The sequence below is a fragment of the Bombina bombina genome, chromosome 2 (assembly GCF_027579735.1).
Source record: "Bombina bombina isolate aBomBom1 chromosome 2, aBomBom1.pri, whole genome shotgun sequence".
In the NCBI taxonomy this organism is placed as follows: Eukaryota; Metazoa; Chordata; class Amphibia; order Anura; family Bombinatoridae; genus Bombina; species Bombina bombina.
In genome coordinates, this window is record NC_069500.1 from 1,113,523,164 (window position 1) to 1,113,546,320 (window position 23,157).

At 39.2% G+C, this 23,157-nt stretch overlaps 1 protein-coding gene across 1 annotated transcript in view; it reads right to left on the reverse strand.

The window, feature by feature from the left end:
• The window catches only part of MAP9 (microtubule associated protein 9), a 263,616-nt gene that overhangs the window by 77,138 nt on the left and 163,321 nt on the right, over positions 1 to 23,157 (reverse strand). The window contains exon 8 of the mRNA XM_053703765.1: positions 3,577 to 3,736. Within this exon, the coding sequence (XP_053559740.1) occupies positions 3,577 to 3,736 (160 nt within the window). The remainder of the gene's footprint in view (positions 1 to 3,576; positions 3,737 to 23,157) is intronic.

Below are 23,157 nucleotides of genomic sequence, written 5' to 3' on the forward strand. Positions count from 1 at the left end.
TTAAATTTTAAACTGAACACACTTTATTACTGAATATGCGAAAAAGTATGAAGGAATTGTTCAAAATTCACCAAAATTTCACCACAGTGTCTTAAAGCCTTAAAAGTATTGCACACCAAATTTGAAAGCTTTAACTCTTAAAATAACGGAACCGGAGCCGTTTTTACATTTAACCCCTATACAGTCCCTGGTATCTGCTTTGCTGAGACCCAACCAAGCCCAGAGGGGAATACGATACCAAATGACGCCTTCAATAAGCTTTTTCAGTGGATCTGAGCTCCTCACACATGCATCTGCATGCCTTGCTTCTCAAAAACAACTGCGCATTAGTGGCGCGAAAATGAGGCTCTGCCTATGACTAGAAAAGGCCCCCAGTGAAAAAGGTGTCCAATACAGTGCCTGCCGTTTTTTTAACAGAATTCACAAGATTAAAATAACTCTCCAAAGTTATAAACCATTAAATATGCTTATAAAGTAATCGTTTTAGCCCAGAAAAATGTCTACCAGTCTTTAAAGCCCTTGTGAAGCCCTTTATTCTTATATTAAAAATTAAGAAAATGGCTTACCGGATCCCATAGGGAAAATGACAGCTTCCAGCATTACCAAGTCTTGTTAGAAATGTGTCATACCTCAAGCAGCAAAAGTCTGCTCACTGTTTCCCCCAAATGAAGTTAATTCATCTCAACAGTCCTGTGTGGAAACAGCCATCAATTTTAGTAACGGTTGCTAAAATCATTTTCCTCTTACAAACAGAAATCTTCATCTCCTTTCTGTTTCAGAGTAAATAGTACATACCAGCACTATTTTAAAATAACAAACTCTTGATTGAAGAATAAAAACTACATTTAAACACCAAAAAACTCTTAGCCATCTCCGTGGAGATGTCGCCTGTGCAACGGCAAAGAGAATGACTGGGGAAGGCGGAGCCTAGGAGGGATCATGTGACCAGCTTTGCTGGGCTCTTTGCCATTTCCTGTTGGGGAAGAGAATATCCCACAAGTAAGGATGACGCCGTGGACCGGACACACCTATGTTGGAGAAATATTTTCTTCAGTTGCAATGGAATCACTATTATTTTTTATTATGACACAGATAATATAACAGTATATAAAAAATAACTTTTCAATTAATAAGCATTACATTCCTTTTCCAGTTCTTTATTCATACTATTGAAATTTGGGACTAACAAAAGGCTGTTGTTTACCTTGTTCCTTGATTTTTAAATGGTTTATTTATATATATATATATATATATTGTGACATGTGGAATACAAATGGTTTTGAAGCTTATATTAATTTCCAAAATGCAACAGGGTTTCTAAGGGTTAGATTTACCAAGTGCTGTAGCAAATCATGTCCGCCTGACATCGTTAAATGCCCACAGCATACGCTGTCAGCATTTAACATTGAACAAATATTTCTTGTGAAATGCTTGTGCAATGCCGCCCCCTGCACATTTGCGTCCGCTAGCAGGGGGTGTCAATCATCCCGATTGTATCAGATTGGAATGATTTCTTATGACCGCTGCTTCTTAACTTAAGTGTCAGGCGAGCCTGAAACTTCAGGTGTAGGAAGCAGCATCCGCTGCTTGTTAAATCTACCCTTAAGTCTAGAAACCGTATTTCCGATCTGTCCAGCACCAACAAGTTTTGGTAGTATTTAAAGGGACATTGTACTGTAAAATTGGTTTCTCCTTAATGAGTTTCTAATTACTAGTTTTACCAGCTGCAGAGCATAGAATATATGAGAAATATTATCATTAGTTATATTTTTGTATATAAAATAGCTGTTTCTGCTAACTGAAACCATAAACCAATACAATGGGTTGATCATGTAGAGAGAGAATACATGATTTAAGTATTTATTATTTAAGTCTAATTATTTACACAATACATAATCTTCTTTATGACTGTTTACTTAAGGCCAATAATCAGAAAGAGCAATAGAAAATGAACATTTAGTACCTCTCTGTCACAGCCCTGCACTGGGAGCATTATTTTATCTAAACATTCTTGGTTACATGTTTTGGTTTTGTAACCAGAACTTAAAGGGACACTGAACCCAATTTTTTTTCTTTTGTGATTCAGATAGAGCGTGCAATTTTAAGTAACTTTCTAATTTACTCCTATTATCATTTTTTTTCGTTCTCTTGCTATCTTTATTTAAAAATAAGGCATCTAAGCTATTTTTTAGTTCAGAACCCTGGATAGCACTTGTTTATTGGTCGGTTAAATAAATCCATCAATCAGCAAGAACAACCCAGGTTGTTCACCAAAAATGGGCCGGCATCTAAACTTACATTCTTGCTTTTCAAATAAAGATACCAAGATAATGAAGAATATTTGATAATAGGAGTAAATTAGAAAGTTGCTTAAAATTGCATGCTCTATCTGAATCACAAAAGAAAAAATTTGGGTTCAGTGTCCCTTTAAGTTAAAAAATGCTCAGTATAGGTGGGGATACAATCAGCAAAATCAGCTATTTCCAATGAAAAAATAATTTGTTAACAATACACTCTAGTAGGTAAAATGGGAAAACTGGGAACACATTAAAGGAGAGAAAACGGAGTACAATGTCCCTTTAAGCAAAAACAAATGTTTAACGTGAAATAGTATTTACTTTATAAATTTCTAGCAATGTACAGATCTGCATAGTTTTTTATTGACTGGACAAAATAAAACCAATCTGTCGTATCAAGTAAGATTCTAGTAAAACTACAGGATTTCAAAATAGTTTTTTTTTCTACTTACATTTGCTGATGTTGGAAAATATTGCTATAGTATAATACAAGTACTTTAGAATGGGTTGCTAAAACACAGATTGTTTTCTTTGTTCAATCTAAAAGATGTTATTTTAAAATGCATTCAAGTGTTTTTCTGGTAATGATGTGTAATTACTGTCCACCAATATAACAATGGGATTTCTGTTAAGCAAACAATGAATAATCAGTCCTTAAAGTGATAGTAAATCCTAGTGTTTCTTAAACGCTAGGATTTAGCAATGCAACAAATAAAGGGGACTTTCAGTCATGAAGTAAAAAAAAAACTTCATGATGAAAGTTCCTTTAACTTGTCTGCAGCGTTTGCTGTGCTGAACACCTATGGCTGCCCACAGAAGAACTCTATTTACCACTGAGGTGATTTTAGCCAATAGTGTGCTTGCTATCTGGCATAATGCCAGCTGGCCTGCACGGCTATTGGCTAAAATCACCTCAGTGTTAAATAGCCTTCTGCTGTGGGCGGCCTGAGGCGCTCAGCGCGGAGAATGCTGCAGACAAATAAAGGAACTTTCAGCATGAAGTATTTTATACTTTGTGACTGAAAGTCCCCTTTATTTGTTGCATTGCTTAATCCTTAATTTTCATGCATAAAATGTTAACAAAGGTAAATAGTGTTTTTCATAAGCATAATAACAAATGTTTAGAGTATACTGTCTCTTTAAGGAGTGAGTGTTACTGACTGCTATTGTGAGAAGACATGGCTACTATTAACTGTTAACTACTGTTGATGGCTGTTGCTTTGGGCATTAGGGCAATATTACGTCTCTACCATTGAAAATTGTTTTTTTTTTCCATTACCTGATAAACAGCAGCCCGTAAAGAATCTTCAGCTACTGCATTGGAGCTGATCTGTTTTTGTGATGTATCCAATACCATCAATGTTCCCAAATAGCGAGATTTTGCAACAATGTGAGTGCCACTCTTGATTTTCTTTCCATTTTGCATTGAGGCTAATGACCTGTTAATAAAAATATAAAAAATGTATTTTTGTTTTTCATATACAAATTAGCTTTCTTTTATATTTCTTTGCAAGACAGTCCAACCATCAAAACATCATCTCTTTTAACCAAGTCTGTTCAATCCCCATGACAGATATACTCATTTCAAAACAAACAATAACTAATCCATGCTCAATGCCCATGTTTCCATAGTTTGTTCTTTGCTTGTGATAGACATTATTTTATTATTTATAAAAGTATGAGGATATAGCATGTGACACATGATAAAAGAAACTTTATTCAGGTCTGTTATTTATTGACTCAAGTATTAACGTCTTATTACATCTGCTACTATTTTTACTTCCCTGTCTTGTCAAGTTAGTCATAATAATACTAATCATCATAATCTATCTAATCTATAACAAACACACACGCATTACATTTGCATGCTTGAGACAAATAAAAAAAAAGTCCAATTTACTTCTCTCAAATGTGTTTCTTTCTTTTGGTATCCTTTGTTGAAAAGTAAACCAAGGTGGGCTTATGGGGAACGAACAACCATCTTTAGTATTTATGGCATCAGTGTATGCATCAATGTATATTGCAACAACTGTTATTGCTATAAAGTGCTAAAGATGTGAATGCTCTTGAGTCCCTATGACTAAGTGAGGCATTAAAGGAACATGAAACCCACATTTTTTCTTTCATGAATTAGAAAGAGCATGCAATTTTAAACAATTTTCTAATTTACTTCTATTATCTAATTTGCTTCATTCTGTTGATATACTTGCTGAAAAGCATATCTAGATAGGCTCAGTAGCTGCTGATTGGTTGCTGCACAAATATGCCTTATACTGTCCTCCCACCCCACTACCTGTCCCCTCAACTACTGCCCTCCCTCTCTTCTACCCTCACCCCTATACTCACACACATTTTCAACCTCTCCCTCAGCATTGGCATATTTCCCTCTTCTCTAAAACATGCACTGGTCACACCTATCCTCAAAAAACCTTCCCTTGATCCAACTTCCCCATCCAACTATCGCCCTATTTCCCTACTCCCTCTTGCCTCAAAGCTCCCTCTTGCCTCAAAGCTAGTATATGCACGCCTATCCCATTTTCTTGCACTAAACTATCTTCTTGACCCACTGCAATTTGTATTCCCTCCACATAACTCCAGAGACAGCAATTGTCAAGGTTACCAATGACTTAAAAACAGTAAAATCCAAAGGCCACTTCTCTCTGCTTATCCTCCTTGATCTGTCTGCAGTCTTTGACACTGTCAACCACCCTCTTTTGCTCCAAACCCTCCAATCCTTCGGCATCTGTGACACAGCTATCTCGTGGTTCTCTTCCTATCTATCTAACCGTACCTTTAGTGTAGCCTTCTCTGTAGCATCCTCTGCTCTGTTACCACTTTCTGTTGGGGTACCTAAAGGGTTCGTCCTTGGTCCCCTTTCTCTTTTTAATCTACACGTCGCTATTAGGTTCCTTAATAAAGTCCCACGGGTTTTAATACCATTTGTATGCCAATGACACCCAGATCTACCTCTCTGCACCAGACCTACCTCCTTCCTTACTAACCCGTGTCACTAACTGTCTTTCTCATATATCATCTTGGATGTCCTCTCACTACCTTAAGCTAAATCTTTCCAAAACTGAGCTCCTTATTCCCCCCCCCCTTCTTTTAAAATCCCCCCCCCAATTTTCTATAACTGTTGATAATTCCATCATTACCCCTACCCTGCATGCCCGATGTCTTGGGGTCACAGTTGACTCAGACCTTTCTTTCACTCCTTACATTCAGTCCTTGGCTAAAGCCTGCCGCTTCCACCTTAAAAACATCTCTAAAATTATACATTTCCTTACACAAGACACAACTAAGATTTTAATCCACTCTCTAATCCTTTCCCACCTTGACTATTGCAACTCCGTCCTCTCTGGTCTACCTAGCTGCCGCCTAGCTCCTTTACAATTCATAATGAATCTTCCTTACACGTCCCTCTTCATCTGCTGCACCTCTCTGCCAATCCCTTCACTGGCTTCCTCTTGCCTCCAGGATTAAACACAAAATCCTCACTCTGAAACACAAAGCCCTCAACTGCACTGCTCCCCCCAACATTTCAGACCTTGTCTCCAGATACTATCCCTCCCGTCCCCTTCGCTCTGCTCACGATCTCCTACTCTCCTCCTCTCTTGTTGCTTCCTCACATTCCCGTTTACAGGACTTCTCCAGACTGTCTCCCAGCTTGTGAAACTCCCTGCCTCGCTCAACAAGACTCTCTCCTAGTTTTAACAGCTTCAAACGCTCCCTAAAGACTCTACTATTCAGAGAGGCATACAACCTACTCTAACCTTTCCTAACTCCATTGCTTTCCCCTTGAACCCCTTAGAATGTAAGCCTATGAGCCCAGGTGTTTGTAGATCGCCTTCATAAGAGCCGACTACAACAGTGCAACTCTCAGCAGGGCCCTCTACCCATCTGATCCCTATAAATGTTATCTTGCATTTCTGGGCTAACGCCGGTTCATAAAGCTCTTAACTACTGTACTCTAAAGTACACTAACACCCATAAACTACCTATGTACCCCTAAACCGAGGCCCCCCCACATCGCCGCCACTCGATTAAATTTTTTTAACCCCTAATCTGCCGACCGCCACCTACGTTATCCTTATGTATCCCTAATCTGCTGCCCCTAACACCGCCGACCCCTATATTATATTTATTAACCCCTAACCTGCCCCCCACAACGTCGCAGCCAGCTACCTACAATAATTAACCCCTAATCTGCTGACCGCAATGCGCCGCTACTTAAGTTATCCTTATGTACCCCTAATCTGCTGCCCCTAACACCGCCGACCCCTATATTATATTTATTAACCCCTAATCTGCCCCCCTCAACGTCGCCTCCACCTGCCTCCACTTATTAACCCCTAATCTGATGAGCAGACCGCACCGCTACTATAATAAAGTTATTAACCCCTAATCCGCCTCACTAACCCTATAATAAATAGTATTAACCCCTAATCTGCCCTCCCTAACATCGCCGACACCTAACTTCAATTATTAACCCCTAATCTGCCGACCGGAGCTCACCGCTATTCTAATAAATGTATTACCCCTAAAGCTAAGTCTAACCCTAACACTAACACCCCCCTAACTTAAATATAATTTAAATCTAACGAAATTAATTAACTCTTATTAAATAAATTATTCCTATTTAAAGCTAAATACTTACCTGTAAAATAAATCCTAATATAGCTACAATATAAATTATAATTATATTATAGCTATTTTAGGATTAATATTTATTTTACAGGTAACTTTGTATTTATTTTAACCAGGTACAATAGCTATTAAATAGTTAAGAACTATTTAATAGCTAAAATAATTACAAAATTACCTGTAAAATAAATCCTAACCTATGTTACAATTAAACCTAACACTATACTATCATTAAATTAATTAAATAAAATACCTACAATTACCTACAATTAAACCTAACACTACACTATCAATACATTAATTAAATACAATACCTACAAATAACTACAATGAAATAAACTAACTAAAGTACAAAAAATAAAAAAGAACTAAGTTACAAAAAATAAAAAAATATTTACAAACATAAGAAAAATATTACAACAATTTTAAACTAATTACACCTACTCTAAGCCCCCTAAAAAAATAACAAAGACCCCCAAAATAAAAAATGCCCTACCCTATTCTAAATTACTAAATTTCAAAGCTCTTTTACCTTACCAGCCCTGAACAGGGCCCTTTGCGGGGCATGCCCCAAGAAGTTCAGCTCTTTTGCCTGTAAAAAAAAACATACAATACCCCCCCCCAACATTACAACCCAACACCCACATACCCCTAATCTAACCCAAACCCCCCTTAAATAAACCTAACACTAAGCCCCTGAAGATCATCCTACCTTGTCTTCACCTCACCGGGTATCACCGATCGGTCCTGGCTCCAAAATCTTCATCCAATCCAAGCGGGGGCTGGCGATCCATCATCCGGTGGCTGAAGAGGTCCAGAAGAGGCTCCAAAGTCTTCATCCTATCCGGGAAGAAGAGTAGATCCGGACCGGCAACCATCATCTTCCAAGCGCCATCTTCTATCTTCATCCGATGAGGACCGGCTCCATCCTGAAGACCTCCACCGCGGACACATCTTCATCCAGCGACGTCCAACTGAAGAATGACGGTTCCTTTAAGGGACGTCATCCAAGATGGCGTCCCTTGAATTCCGATTGGCTGATAGGATTCTATCAGCCAATCGGAATTAAGGTAGGAATATTCTGATTGGCTGATGGAATCAGCCAATCAGAATCAAGATCAATCCGATTGGCTGATCCAATCAGCCAATCAGATTGAGCTCGCATTCTATTGGCTGTTCCGATCAGCCAATAGAATGCGAGCTCAATCTGGCTGATTCCGATTTTGGAGCCAGGACCGATCGGTGATACCCGGTGAGGTGAAGACAAGGTAGGATGATCTTCAGGGGCTTAGTGTTAGGTTTATTTAAGGGGGGTTTGGGTTAGATTAGGGGTATGTGGGTGGTGGGTTGTAATGTTGGGGGGGGGGGGGGTATTGTATATTTTTCTTTACAGGCAAAAGAGCTGAACTTCTTGGGGCATGCCCCGCAAAGGGCCCTGTTCAGGGCTGGTAAAGTAAAAGAGCTTTGAACTTTAGTAATTTAGAATAGGGTAGGGCATTTTTTATTTTGGGGGTCTTTGTTATTTTATTAGGGGGCTTAGAGTAGGTGTAATTAGTTTAAAATTGTTGTAATATTTTTCTTATGTTTGTAAATATTTTTTTTATTTTTTGTAACTTAGTTCTTTTTTATTTTTTGTACTTTAGTTAGTTTATTTCATTGTAGTTATTTGTAGGTATTGTATTTAATTAATGTATTGATAGTGTAGTGTTAGGTTTAATTGTAGGTAATTGTAGGTATTTTATTTAATTAATTTAATGATAGTATAGTGTTAGGTTTAATTGTAACTTAGGTTAGGATTTATTTTACAGGTAATTTTGTAATTATTTTAACTATTTTAGCTATTAAATAGTTCTTAACTATTTAATAGCTATTGTACCTGGTTAAAATAAATACAAAGTTACCTGTAAAATAAATATTAATCCTAAAATAGCTATAATATAATTATAATTTATGTTGTAGCTATATTAGGATTTATTTTACAGGTAAGTATTTAGCTTTAAATAGGAATAATTTATTTAATAAGAGTTAATTTATTTTGTTAGATTTAAATTATATTTAAGTTAGGGGGGTGTTAGTGTTAGGGTTAGACTTAGCTTTAGGGGTTAATACATTTATTAGAATAGCGGTGAGCTCCGGTCGGCAGATTAGGGGTTAATAATTGAAGTTAGGTGTCGGCGATGTTAGGGAGGGCAGATTAGGGATTAATACTATTTATTATAGGGTTAGTGAGGCAGATTAGGGGTTAATAAGTGTAGGCAGGTGGAGGCGACGTTGTGGGGGGCAGATTAGGGGTTAATAAATATAACAAGGAGTGAAAAAAATGAGCACGAGCAGCGGTTCAATGCACATAACATTTATTTACAAATGCCAAACATAGCGCCATGGCGCTCAGAGTGAAGAAAAAAGAAAAACAACACGTTTGTCAAGCAAAACAAAACCGTGAGAGGGGATAACACACCCCGGGGTAAATACTGACAAAAATCAATGGGACTAGCATAAAGAAACAGGTATACGCGTTTCAGCTTATAGCCTTACTCATTACCTGGCTAAAACACAATGAGGTGAACTTAAAAACAGTGGCTAGTCATCCTATTGGTAGTTGGGAACACTCCCATTAATTAATCCTCCAATGGAAATTTGTTTACGTAGCTAAGAACACCTGAGACAGCACGGAAATGTGCACTGTTTTCAGCTCACAGTAAAACATATGGAATAGAATAGAAAGATAAACATAAACAGTTCCAGTGCATTATGTGTAACATCAATCTAATAAATATAAACAATTTAGGTTAACAAAACATGATAAATTGTTGATGTACTCAATTCAGACAAGAGAGAGTAGTAAAGAACCCCGGACCCAGCCGGAAACATTTGTGTTGCTGGGAAACCGCTTCATAGTTGCTGAAATAAAAAATACAGATGGTATAAGCACAGGATGACTGTTGTTTGCAACCAGAGTATACAACTCATGTAAATATTAAACTATAGTGGCCAGACCCTAGGCATACTATACATACGCTATAGTTATGATAATAATACAATTAGCTCATAATAAAAATAGTAAGGTCAATAGTGTCTACAGATACAAAAGTGCTGTAATCATATGCATTCCTTAACAAACTGGACAACCGGTAGCCTTATTGTTATAACAGGGAGCCTTATTTACAATAGAAGAGTGAATCTAGAGGGCAAGCTAAAATAACAGGGACCCGGAGAGCTATACTGAAGTGTCCTGTGTTGTTAGGCTCCTACACTCCTGGGGTAACATGGTATAGACATGGTGAACCGGGTGGGGGAGAGGAAGGGATAGGCCCTACCAAAAATTGATAAGGTCATATTCTGAATTCAGGCCCTCTGGAACTCTTGTCCTGAGTTTAAAAATCCAGAAGGCCTCCCTCTCCCCCAGCCTGCGGACCCTGTCAACTCCACCCTTACAGGGAGCCACCCTCTCAATAATAGTCCAAGTAAAGGAGCTAGTGTCTTTCTGGTGTGTGCCCGCAAAATGTTGGATCAAAGCTGTAGTGAGTACCCCCGCCCTTATATCACTAAGGTGCTCTTTAATACGGGTTCTGGCCTCTCTTGTCGTAAGGCCTACATATTGAAGGGAACATTCCCTACAAGAAATAACAAACTACATATGTGGACCTGCAATTGAGGCAAGAATCTATCATAAAGTTCTGACCTGTCATTAGTGAGGTAAACTGGTTTCCAGGAGCCAGCTTTTCACAAGCCACACATGTACGATGGTGGCAGTGAAATGTGCCTTTACAACTCAACCATGAAGAAGTGGGTTGTACTGTCTTTTTAATTCTTGTGGGTGCCACAATGTTTCCTATTGTTCTGTTTTTCTTGTAGGAGTACCTTAGGCCATCTGTGACCACTCCTTGGAGTTTGTCATCTGCAGATAGCATGTTGAAATTATGCCTCACTATTTGGCAAATTTCCCTGTATTGTCTTGAGTACTCAGTTAGGAAGACAACTTTGTTGTCTTTCCCTTCCTGAGTGCAGGATTTAGGCCTAAGGAGTCTTTCCCTAGGTATTCCTCTAACAATATTCCTCGCTTTTGTGATGACAGAACTCCTATAGCCTCTCTCTTTCAGGCGTAAGGTCAGTTCATTGGCCTGTTTCTCATAAACCTCTGCATTACTGCAGTTTCTTTTCAGCCTAATGAACTGACCCTTCGCTACCCCTTTAAACACTCCTGGCGGATGGCAACTAGCTGCATGTAGCAGTGAGTTGCCCGAAATGGGTTTGCGGTAGGTCTCTGAGCTGATGAACTGGTCCTGTCTACCTCTGAGGGTCACGTCTAGAAAATTAATAGTGTCGCTTTGTATCTCATTAGTAAAGTGTATCCCCATAGAGTCATCATCAAGACTTTTTATGAATGTCTGTAGTTCAGATTCACTGCCTCCCCATATAAAAAGGAGGTCGTCGATATAGCGACCGTACCAAACCACTTTGTCTTTGTGAGGATTCCCATCTCCATAGACGTGGGACAGCTCCCACCAACCCATGAACAAGTTGGCGTAGGAGGGGGCAAATTTAGCCCCCATAGCCGTCCCACGCCTCTGGAGAAAGAAATCCCCCCCAAATTCAAAGTAGTTATGGTTGAGAAGGAAGTTGGTAACTTCCACCACAAAGTTCACAAAGTTTGATTCCGGTCCGTATTGTTTTTCTAAGAAAAACCGAATGGCCTGTAGCCCCTTTATGTGTGGAATAGAGGTATATAGCGATTTTACATCAGCTGTCAGCCAAACATAGTGTTTGCTCCAAACTACTCTTGAGAGAAGATTGAGTACATGCTTGGTATCTGAGAGAAAGCTCCATAAAGCACTCACCATTGGCTGCAAGACATGATCCAGCCACTCTGACAGGTGTTCCAGCAGGGATCCAATGCCACTTACGATTGGCCTCCCCTGTATATTTTCAGTAGATTTATGGACCTTGGGCAGGTGGTTAAATGTAGGGATGGTGGGATTAGACACTATGAGATAATCCCGTGTCTTGGCATCAATAAAGCCTAGCTCCACACCATCGTCCACAAGGGAGGCCAACCGCCGCTGGAACCTCCCTGTCGGATCACCTGGCAGAGCACTGTAGTCATCAGTATTCCTTAATTGCCTGTAAGCTTCCTCCCTGAAGCTACTGGCATTGAGCACCACTATGGTGCCACCCTTATCTGCGGCCCTCACCACTATGTTTTCATTGCTGGCTAGGCTGTCCAGTGCCTTCCTCTGTGGTGCTGATATGTTGTTATGTTTGCCCCTCTCTGACTTATAATATAACTTAGTGAGGTCCGATTCTACCCTCTGTTGGAATTTCTCCAAGACTTGGCCTCTGTTCTGGATCGGATAGAACGAGGACTTACACTTAAAGGATGGAACCTGTACACACCCAGCCTCGCTGGCCTCATCCCCTAGTGTCTCTAGAGACCTAATGTCACAGAGTTCCTGGAAACTAAATTGATGGTCGGGCCCTGGGCCTACCAAGCCCCCTGACCTGTTCCTGGTAATAGATGCGTGGCTCTCATCACTCTCTCCCTCTTGGGAATGGTAGAACTTCCTTAGTGTTAGTTTCCGAATTAGCTTATTGACATCAAGTAATGTCCTGAACAGGTTAAAGTCTGCAGTGGGCGTAAAGGACAGTCCCAGGCTCAGTACCTCCAGTTCATGTTTGGTCAACACCAAACTGGAGGTACTGAGCCTGGGACTGTCCTTTACGCCCACTGCAGACTTTAACCTGTTCAGGACATTACTTGATGTCAATAAGCTAATTCGGAAACTAACACTAAGGAAGTTCTACCATTCCCAAGAGGGAGAGAGTGATGAGAGCCACGCATCTATTACCAGGAACAGGTCAGGGGGCTTGGTAGGCCCAGGGCCCGACAATCAATTTAGTTTCCAGGAACTCTGTGACATTAGGTCTCTAGAGACACTAGGGGATGAGGCCAGCGAGGCTGGGTGTGTACAGGTTCCATCCTTTAAGTGTAAGTCCTCGTTCTATCCGATCCAGAACAGAGGCCAAGTCTTGGAGAAATTCCAACAGAGGGTAGAATCGGACCTCACTAAGTTATATTATAAGTCAGAGAGGGGCAAACATAACAACATATCAGCACCACAGAGGAAGGCACTGGACAGCCTAGCCAGCAATGAAAACATAGTGGTGAGGGCCACAGATAAGGGTGGCACCATAGTGGTGCTCAATGCCAGTAGCTTCAGGGAGGAAGCTTACAGGCAATTAAGGAATACTGATGACTACAGTGCTCTGCCAGGTGATCCGACAGGGAGGTTCCAGCGGCGGTTGGCCTCCCTTGTGGACGATGGTGTGGAGCTAGGCTTTATTGATGCCAAGACACGGGATTATCTCATAGTGTCTAATCCCACCATCCCTACATTTAACCACCTGCCCAAGGTCCATAAATCTACTGAAAATATACAGGGGAGGCCAATCGTAAGTGGCATTGGATCCCTGCTGGAACACCTGTCAGAGTGGCTGGATCATGTCTTGCAGCCAATGGTGAGTGCTTTATGGAGCTTTCTCTCAGATACCAAGCATGTACTCAATCTTCTCTCAAGAGTAGTTTGGAGCAAACACTATGTTTGGCTGACAGCTGATGTAAAATCGCTATATACCTCTATTCCACACATAAAGGGGCTACAGGCCATTCGGTTTTTCTTAGAAAAACAATACGGACCGGAATCAAACTTTGTGAACTTTGTGGTGGAAGTTACCAACTTCCTTCTCAACCATAACTACTTTGAATTTGGGGGGGATTTCTTTCTCCAGAGGCGTGGGACGGCTATGGGGGCTAAATTTGCCCCCTCCTACGCCAACTTGTTCATGGGTTGGTGGGAGCTGTCCCACGTCTATGGAGATGGGAATCCTCACAAAGACAAAGTGGTTTGGTACGGTCGCTATATCGACGACCTCCTTTTTATATGGGGAGGCAGTGAATCTGAACTACAGACATTCATAAAAAGTCTTGATGATGACTCTATGGGGATACACTTTACTAATGAGATACAAAGCGACACTATTAATTTTCTAGACGTGACCCTCAGAGGTAGACAGGACCAGTTCATCAGCTCAGAGACCTACCGCAAACCCATTTCGGGCAACTCACTGCTACATGCAGCTAGTTGCCATCCGCCAGGAGTGTTTAAAGGGGTAGCGAAGGGTCAGTTCATTAGGCTGAAAAGAAACTGCAGTAATGCAGAGGTTTATGAGAAACAGGCCAATGAACTGACCTTACGCCTGAAAGAGAGAGGCTATAGGAGTTCTGTCATCACAAAAGCGAGGAATATTGTTAGAGGAATACCTAGGGAAAGACTCCTTAGGCCTAAATCCTGCACTCAGGAAGGGAAAGACAACAAAGTTGTCTTCCTAACTGAGTACTCAAGACAATACAGGGAAATTTGCCAAATAGTGAGGCATAATTTCAACATGCTATCTGCAGATGACAAACTCCAAGGAGTGGTCACAGATGGCCTAAGGTACTCCTACAAGAAAAACAGAACAATAGGAAACATTGTGGCACCCACAAGAATTAAAAAGACAGTACAACCCACTTCTTCATGGTTGAGTTGTAAAGGCACATTTCACTGCCACCATCGTACATGTGTGGCTTGTGAAAAGCTGGCTCCTGGAAACCAGTTTACCTCACTAATGACAGGTCAGAACTTTATGATAGATTCTTGCCTCAATTGCAGGTCCACATATGTAGTTTATGTTATTTCTTGTAGGTAATGTTCCCTTCAATATGTAGGCCTTACGACAAGAGAGGCCAGAACCCGTATTAAAGAGCACCTTAGTGATATAAGGGCGGGGGTACTCACTACAGCTTTGATCCAACATTTTGCGGGCACACACCAGAAAGACACTAGCTCCTTTACTTGGACTATTATTGAGAGGGTGGCTCCCTGTAAGGGTGGAGTTGACAGGGTCCGCAGGCTGGGGGAGAGGGAGGCCTTCTGGATTTTTAAACTCAGGACAAGAGTTCCAGAGGGCCTGAATTCAGAATATGACCTTATCAATTTTTGGTAGGGCCTATCCCTTCCTCTCCCCCACCCGGTTCACCATGTCTATACCATGTTACCCCAGGAGTGTAGGAGCCTAACAACACAGGACACTTCAGTATAGCTCTCCGGGTCCCTGTTATTTTAGCTTGCCCTCTAGATTCACTCTTCTATTGTAAATAAGGCTCCCTGTTATAACAATAAGGCTACCGGTTGTCCAGTTTGTTAAGGAATGCATATGATTACAGCACTTTTGTATCTGTAGACACTATTGACCTTACTATTTTTATTATGAGCTAATTGTATTATTATCATAACTATAGCGTATGTATAGTATGCCTAGGGTCTGGCCACTATAGTTTAATATTTACATGAGTTGTATACTCTGGTTGCAAACAACAGTCATCCTGTGCTTATACCATCTGTATTTTTTATTTCAGCAACTATGAAGCGGTTTCCCAGCAACACAAATGTTTCCGGCTGGGTCCGGGGTTCTTTACTACTCTCTCTTGTCTGAATTGAGTACATCAACAATTTATCATGTTTTGTTAACCTAAATTGTTTATATTTATTAGATTGATGTTACACATAATGCACTGGAACTGTTTATGTTTATCTTTCTATTCTATTCCATATGTTTTACTGTGAGCTGAAAACAGTGCACATTTCCGTGCTGTCTCAGGTGTTCTTAGCTACGTAAACAAATTTCCATTGGAGGATTAATTAATGGGAGTGTTCCCAACTACCAATAGGATGACTAGCCACTGTTTTTAAGTTCACCTCATTGTGTTTTAGCCAGGTAATGAGTAAGGCTGTAAGCTGAAACGCGTATACCTGTTTCTTTATGCTAGTCCCATTGATTTTTGTCAGTATTTACCCCGGGGTGTGTTATCCCCTCTCACGGTTTTGTTTTGCTTGACAAACGTGTTGTTTTTCTTTTTTCATCACTCTGAGCGCCATGGCGCTATGTTTGGCATTTGTAAATAAATGTTATGTGCATTGAACCGCTGCTCGTGCTCCTTTTTTTCACTCCTTGTTCTCATTTGACCGGCCCCTAGTGTAGCACAGCAGCCAGGTATTGCACCAATTCACCTGACCGCATTATCACGCCCATCACCTGGGACACAAACGGAAGGAGGAGCTACCCACCGCAGCCATCAGAGCTCACTCAGGCTTACCGCAGGAGCTGGATACCAATTGAATCAGACGTCCCATACACAGTAAGGAGGACGGATATATTACCGCAACGGACTGTCGTTCAGGATCCAGCAGCACACAGGTATGAGGTGTGGACTCTTGGCATATATTTACTAGACATCTAGTGTGTTTGTATTTTATTCTTACATATGTGCATCTAGCGGTGGTATACGAACCTCACCGGTCTAAGTCTGAGGTAGGGAATACTCACTGGACCTGGTTATATAATCCTGTCAATTTTTAAACATTACATGCATTGTGATTCTGGGAGCTAGCTGACCAACACACTGCTCTCAAGTGGATTGACACACATCACCGCGGTTACCCTCTATCTAAGTGACTTTCCCTTGTTTTTCTGCTTTAATAAATATAATATAGGGGTCGGCGGTGTTAGGGGCAGCAGATTAGGGGTACATAAGGATAATGTAAGTAGTGGCGATTTACGGAGCGGCAGATTAGGGGTTACAAATAATATGCAGGGGTCAGCGATAGCGGGGGTGGCAGATTAGGGGTTAATAAGTGTAAGGCTAGGGGTGTTTAGACTCGGGGTACATGTTAGGGTGTTAGGTGCAGACGTAGGAAGTGTTTCCCCATAGCAAACAATGGGGCTGCGTTAGGAGCTGAACGCGGCTTTTTTGCAGGTGTTAGGTTTTTTTGCAGCTCAAACAGCCCCATTGTTTCCTATGGGGGAATCGTGCACGGGCACGTTTTTGAGGCTGGCCGCGTCCGTAAGCAACTCTGGTATCGAGAGTTGAAGCTGCGTTAAATATGCTCTACGCTCCTTTTTGGAGCCTAACGCAGCCTTTATGTGGACTCTCAATACCAGAGTTATTTTTATGGTGCGGCCAGAAAAAAGCCAGCGTTAGCTACGCGGGTCCTTACCGACAAAACTCTAAATCTAGCCGTATATTAAGAGAATTAAGTGAATTTGATAATAGACGTAAATAAAAAATTGTTTTAAATAGTTCAGTTTGTCTGAATCATACATTTTTTATTCTGACTTTAGTCTCCCTATAAAGGGGCAAATATCAGTATCAATCATACAATGGCATTGGCCACCTTTACAATCTGCTTGTATTTCCACATTAAAACACTGTAAGCGATTTCAATCCATTAAAAGATCCACTGTTTGAATTTTCATATAACAACAAAAATTATGCATATAGCAGGAACATCTAGTAAAACAGACAAAGCCATATAAGAAACAGACTTCCTATGTGCAAATGTCCCCTTATCTATGTAGGGTAAACATCAAGAGAGCTAAGAACAGCCATTTTGAAACATATAGGGGATATCAAATGGAACCGAAATGTGCCGATTGCACAACATATGAATAGCATACACAGTGACCACAAATAAGATATTCAATTTTTTTGCCATGGAACGTCTTAATCTAAAGGAAGAAAAGGCAATATCAACAAAGTGCTCCTGCAAAAAGAATGCAGGTGGATTCATGAACTGCAGTCTGCCTCCCCTAAGGGTTTGAACGAAGCGATTTCTTTCAATAGTTTTCTCTAAATAACAGCGCCCCCCTCCTAAACAAGTTTACAGTTGATCGTGAATGTATCATCTTTAACATCTATTATCAACCGATAATGCTAAATTTCTGCTAGCAAACTGAATGCACCACTATTATTATTCCCCTTTGACGACACTCATCATGTTAGGCAATTATAAGTAAACTATGGGTAATTTATCCACACAGCAGAAAGCACTAAACACATTCTCTTGAATGCTAATATATTGTTACCCATACCATTATTGCCGCAATACAAATGATTTGATCTCAAATATAATGTCACAAATAACCTATCAATATTAATAAGAGGTATTAAAAAACTGATTTTTAATTATGAAACCTTCTTGTTCAGTTGACATTTTGGGTCAGATGTTATTTAGATCAAGGCTACAATCCAGTTGTATAAAAACAGTGGCTAAATATAGAATGGATGAACGTAGCTCTCTCATGAGTAATAATTAAGTTTGCCAATGCAGTAAAACACTTCTGCATTCACATGAAGTGGTTACCTAGGCAACCAGATGGTACATAAAGAGAAGCATAAGGCTGGGCCGGCACTATGCACTGACGAAGTCACCCACAGTGATGAAACGCGATGGTGGGCGGGGCCAGAGGGCGTCTTGTTTGTGAATGTAGCGGTTATGTTTACCGCTTACTGAGATATAATTTGATATTCTTAAGATACATAGTGTTTATCTTTAAATGTAACATAGAAACAATACTTTTATAACATAAAGTGGCTGATATGCAGGCTATGCTTTGATTAAATATATGCATCACAAACTACCAATTGTTCAATCATTTGGGTGATGACACTTTGTACTCAAGGGAACCATGTAAGCATGTTAAGAGATTTAATAGAGAACTGAGTTAGAAATCGGCTGACTATGTTCAATCACAGCAGTACGCAGGCAGGAGGATGCCTTTTAAGTGCATAGACTGAATCTTGGATGAATGTTTGATGCTCTCTCTCTTTCCCTATCATATTCACAGTTCCATCTTCATTATTCCCTCTGGCTCGTTGGCCCTTTTGTTTGTTTTTAACTTAGTGTTGGAATATACTGATTTAAAGAAGTGGTAATCCCACTTTCTAATATTCCAATTATAGATTTTGGTATGTCTGTATATATGTTTAAAAAAGTGTTTAATTTTATTCATATTCCCTTTAACACATTAAAACACTGTAAGCAATTTCAATCCATTACAAGATCCACTGTTTGAATTTACATAACAACAAAAATTACGCATATAGCAGGAACATCTAGTAAACCAGACAAAGCCATATAAGAAACATGCTTCGGGCAACCCAGACTTTCCAGCTGGCTTCACTACTGAACCATTTAAAATCTGGAAGATCTTGGGATTGTGTTCTGTCTGAAAGGTTTTGATGGCACCACGCTAAGTACTTTTAACAATCTACAAACTCCATTTGGCATACCACATTCGTACCAGTTTGCGTACCTCCAAATGACTCATTATGTTAATAGTTTACTTAAAACACAAATGTTACCGGGTTAACACCAATAGCATATACTGATGATTACCTTGGCACATCAAGGCATTACCTCCATTTTCCCAATATACAAAATACTTCTGGAACCAATTAATGATCTTACATTACAGCAGATTAGTGGTAAATGGACAAAGCTGCTTGAGGATCGGAGTCCTTAGTTCAGCAGAGTACACAAAAGGTCAGAAAGGCTACCCTATATGTAGAAAATAGAGATGCCCATACTAAATTACTGTAGAATGCATACATTACACCTAAATCATTTAATTAAAATATAGAATTCTTTGTTCTCAGGGAAATGCCCTTAATGTTTCTCACCAGAGACGGATATTCTTCACATGATTTATGGGTTGTCCTAAACTATATACATTTTGGGGTATGGTTTCAGCCTGGTTGAAAAGCATATGTCATCCCCAATTGAGGCTCTCACCTAAAGCTATTTTAAATCTTCAAATAGAAGAGGTTCCAAAGAGTAAATAATGATTCCTATATAATGTAGTTAAATAAGACCGCACCAACACAAGCAAACTTAAAACATGCAATTCAACTGCAACTATTGTATGAGCAGACGTGTTATGGGGCATCTGCAAAAACAGAGTACTCTTTTTATGAGGAAATGGGAGCCGTACTTGCTAACACCAGATCAGAAACTGCAAAAGCAAATTGTATACCCACTGACTATCTACTAAATGTGCGATTGAGGGGAGAATGGCAGTTGGACTTTTCTATCTTTTCATAAAAAAATATTTAGAACACATGGTATTTATACATGAAGAAAAATGGTTGGAAGCCTGGATGTGTGTATGTATTTGTTTATAAAAGTTTTCTTTTAATTCTATTCCTTTTACTTTTTTTTTATTAATTTGCTTTAACCAAACAACAGTATAGCTGAGTAATGAGTAATAGTGTTGCACTTAGGAGACAATATCAAACACCTCACTAAGAGACAACTTCCTCAAATTGTCTAAACAAACGGTTATGACAGAAAAATCTATAGCGAGGGCGCCTATGGCTAAAGATATCGACACTTTCTAAATATAAAAATCTTTCAATCAGTATAAAAAATGGGACGTCTCCCTTAAACATAGATTGACCTATATTAATAGGAAAAAAGTAAAACCATATAATTAATGTGTGGTTGTACTTTGAGGTAGAAAGTGTTAATTAACCATACACAATATATGCTAAGTGTTACAAACTAGCAATGGTACAATAACAACAAGACCCAAAAAATAAAAATAGAAAATATTTCACATTCCAATGCTCTGTACATAGCCGAATATGTTCTATGTATTTATAAATAGATATTCCTATATATATATATATATATATATATATATATATATATATATATATATATATATATATATATATATATATATATATATATATATATACATACATACATACATACATATATACAATGAGAGAGGAGGAGAGGAGAGAAGAGGCAGGGAGAGGAGAGAAGAGGAGAGAAGAGGAGAGAAGAGAGAGAGAGATACTGTACCAAAATACCATCAGCTATATGTAGAAATAAGTATTCATGAATAAATAGAACATATTAAGTGAAATATGATTTTTTTCAGGTCAGATTAGTGCACATGAGAATATGTGATTGGGTTGGTGCGAGATTGGGGTGTTTTCTTCCACTTTTTCTGCTTCATTGACTTCTATGGGGGGAATATGTGAACACGCACACATTATTCTAAGATCGGCTTTTTGTGCTCGTCGGGTTAGCGCACAAGCGAAAACAGTTTACCTTCAACTAATAATGTAACCCGACAAGCGCAAAAAGCTTACTTCTTGCACAATTAACGCTCGAGCGGGAGCGTTAGTGCTCCACTTGTAATAAGGCCAAAAGTATTTAAAAAAAAAAACGAAACATGCTTCATTTGGTTTTTATAAAGGTTTTCACAGATTTTTACAGAAGCAAAGGATACAAAGCCAATTTGAAAGACTTCACTTATCTATTCAATAGTGATAACTGTCTAGTAGGTTTTCTATTAACCTGTAATATCAATTTATAATAATTTATAATAATATTTTATAAATAACATTTTCTAAATGTCCAAACACATTAAGGGACATAGAAGTGCAAACAGAGAAGGCTCCAGTGTGCTTGAGCATTTTATTACATTGTTGCTCCATAAAACTATGGGGTTGGTCACAATCCTTTAAAAAAACATATCAAATGATTTATCTACAAAAATCCCTATGAAATTTAAAAGGTAGTTTTCTGTAGAAAAAAATATTAGATGTGTTTTCTAAAGGATTGCGATTGCCCCCCTTTTGTTTAACCCCTGCATAGTTAACTACTATACTGGGACATAGCTAAACTTTTGGTGAGTCAATGAAAAGAGAAATAAGTGTGTAGTAGGGCTGGGCGATATGGGCAAAAACATAATTTATGTAAGAACTTACCTGATAAATTAATTTCTTTCATATTGGCAAGAGTCCATGAGCTAGTGACATATGGGATATACAATCCTACCAGGAGGGGCAAAGTTTCCCAAACCTCAAAATGCCTATAAATACACCCCTCACCAAACCCACAATTCAGTTTAACGAATAGCCAAGCAGTGGGGTGATAAAGAAAGGAAATTTGGAAATAATTGTGCTTTATACAAAAAATCATGGACTCTTGCCAATATGAAAGAAATGAATTTATCAGGTAAGTTCTTACATAAATTATGTTTTCTTTCATGTAATTGGCAAGAGTCCATGAGCTAGTGACATATGGGATATCAATACACAAGATGTGGAGTCTTCCACTCAAGAGTCACTAGAGAGGGAGTGAATAAAAACAGCCATATTTCGCTGAAAAAAATTAATCCACAACCCCAAAAAATAAGTTTATTTTTATTTTTGAAAGAAAAAAACTTAAATGAAAAAGCAGAAGAATCAAACTGAAACAGCTGCCTGAAGAACTTTTCTACCAAAAACTGCTTCCGAAGAAGCAATACATCAAAACGGTAGAATTTAGTAAATGTATGCAAATAGGACCAAGTCGCCGCTTTGCAAATCTGATCAACTGAAGCTTCATTCTTAAAAGCCCACAAAGTGGAGACTGATCTAGTAGAATGAGCTGTAATTCCCTGAGGCAGGGCCTGACCCGACTCCAAATAAGCTTGATGAATCAAAAGTTTCAACCAAGAAGCCAAGGAAATAGCAGAAGCCTTCTGACCTTTCCTAGGACCAGAAAATAAAACAAATAGACTGGAAGTCTTCCTGAAATCTTTAGTAGCTTCCACATAATATTTCAAAGCTCTTACCACATCCAAAGAATGTAAGGATCTCTCCAAAGAATTATTAGGATTAGGACACAAGGAAGGGACAACAATTTCTCTACTAATGTTGTTAGAATTCACAACCTTAGGTAAAAATTGAAAAGAAGTCCGCAAAACTGCCTTATCCTGATGAAAAATCAGAAAAGGAGACTCACAAGAAAGAGCAGATAGCTCAGAAACTCTTCTAGCAGAAGAGATAGCCAAAAGGAACAACACTTTCCAAGAAAGTAGTTTAATGTCCAAAGAATGCATAGGCTCAAATGGAGGAGCCTGTAAAGCCCTCAGAACCAAATTAAGACTCCAAGGAATACGAACTAAAGCCTGTACAAAACAGTGAATATCAGGAAGTATAGCAATCTTTCTGTGAAATAAAACAGAAAGAGCGGAGATTTGTCCTTTCAAGGAACTTGCAGACAAACCCTTATCCAAACCATCCTGAAGGAACTGTAAAATTCTAGGAATTCTAAAAGAATGCCAGGAGAATTTATGAGAAGAACACCATGAAATGTAAGTCTTCCAAACTCTATAATAAATCTTCCTAGAGACAGATTTACGAGCTTGTAACATAGTATTAATCACTGAGTCAGAAAAACCTCTATGACTTAGAACTAAGCGTTCAATTTCCATACCTTCAAATTTAATGATTTGAGATCCTCATGGAAAAACGGACCTTGAGATAGTAGGTCCG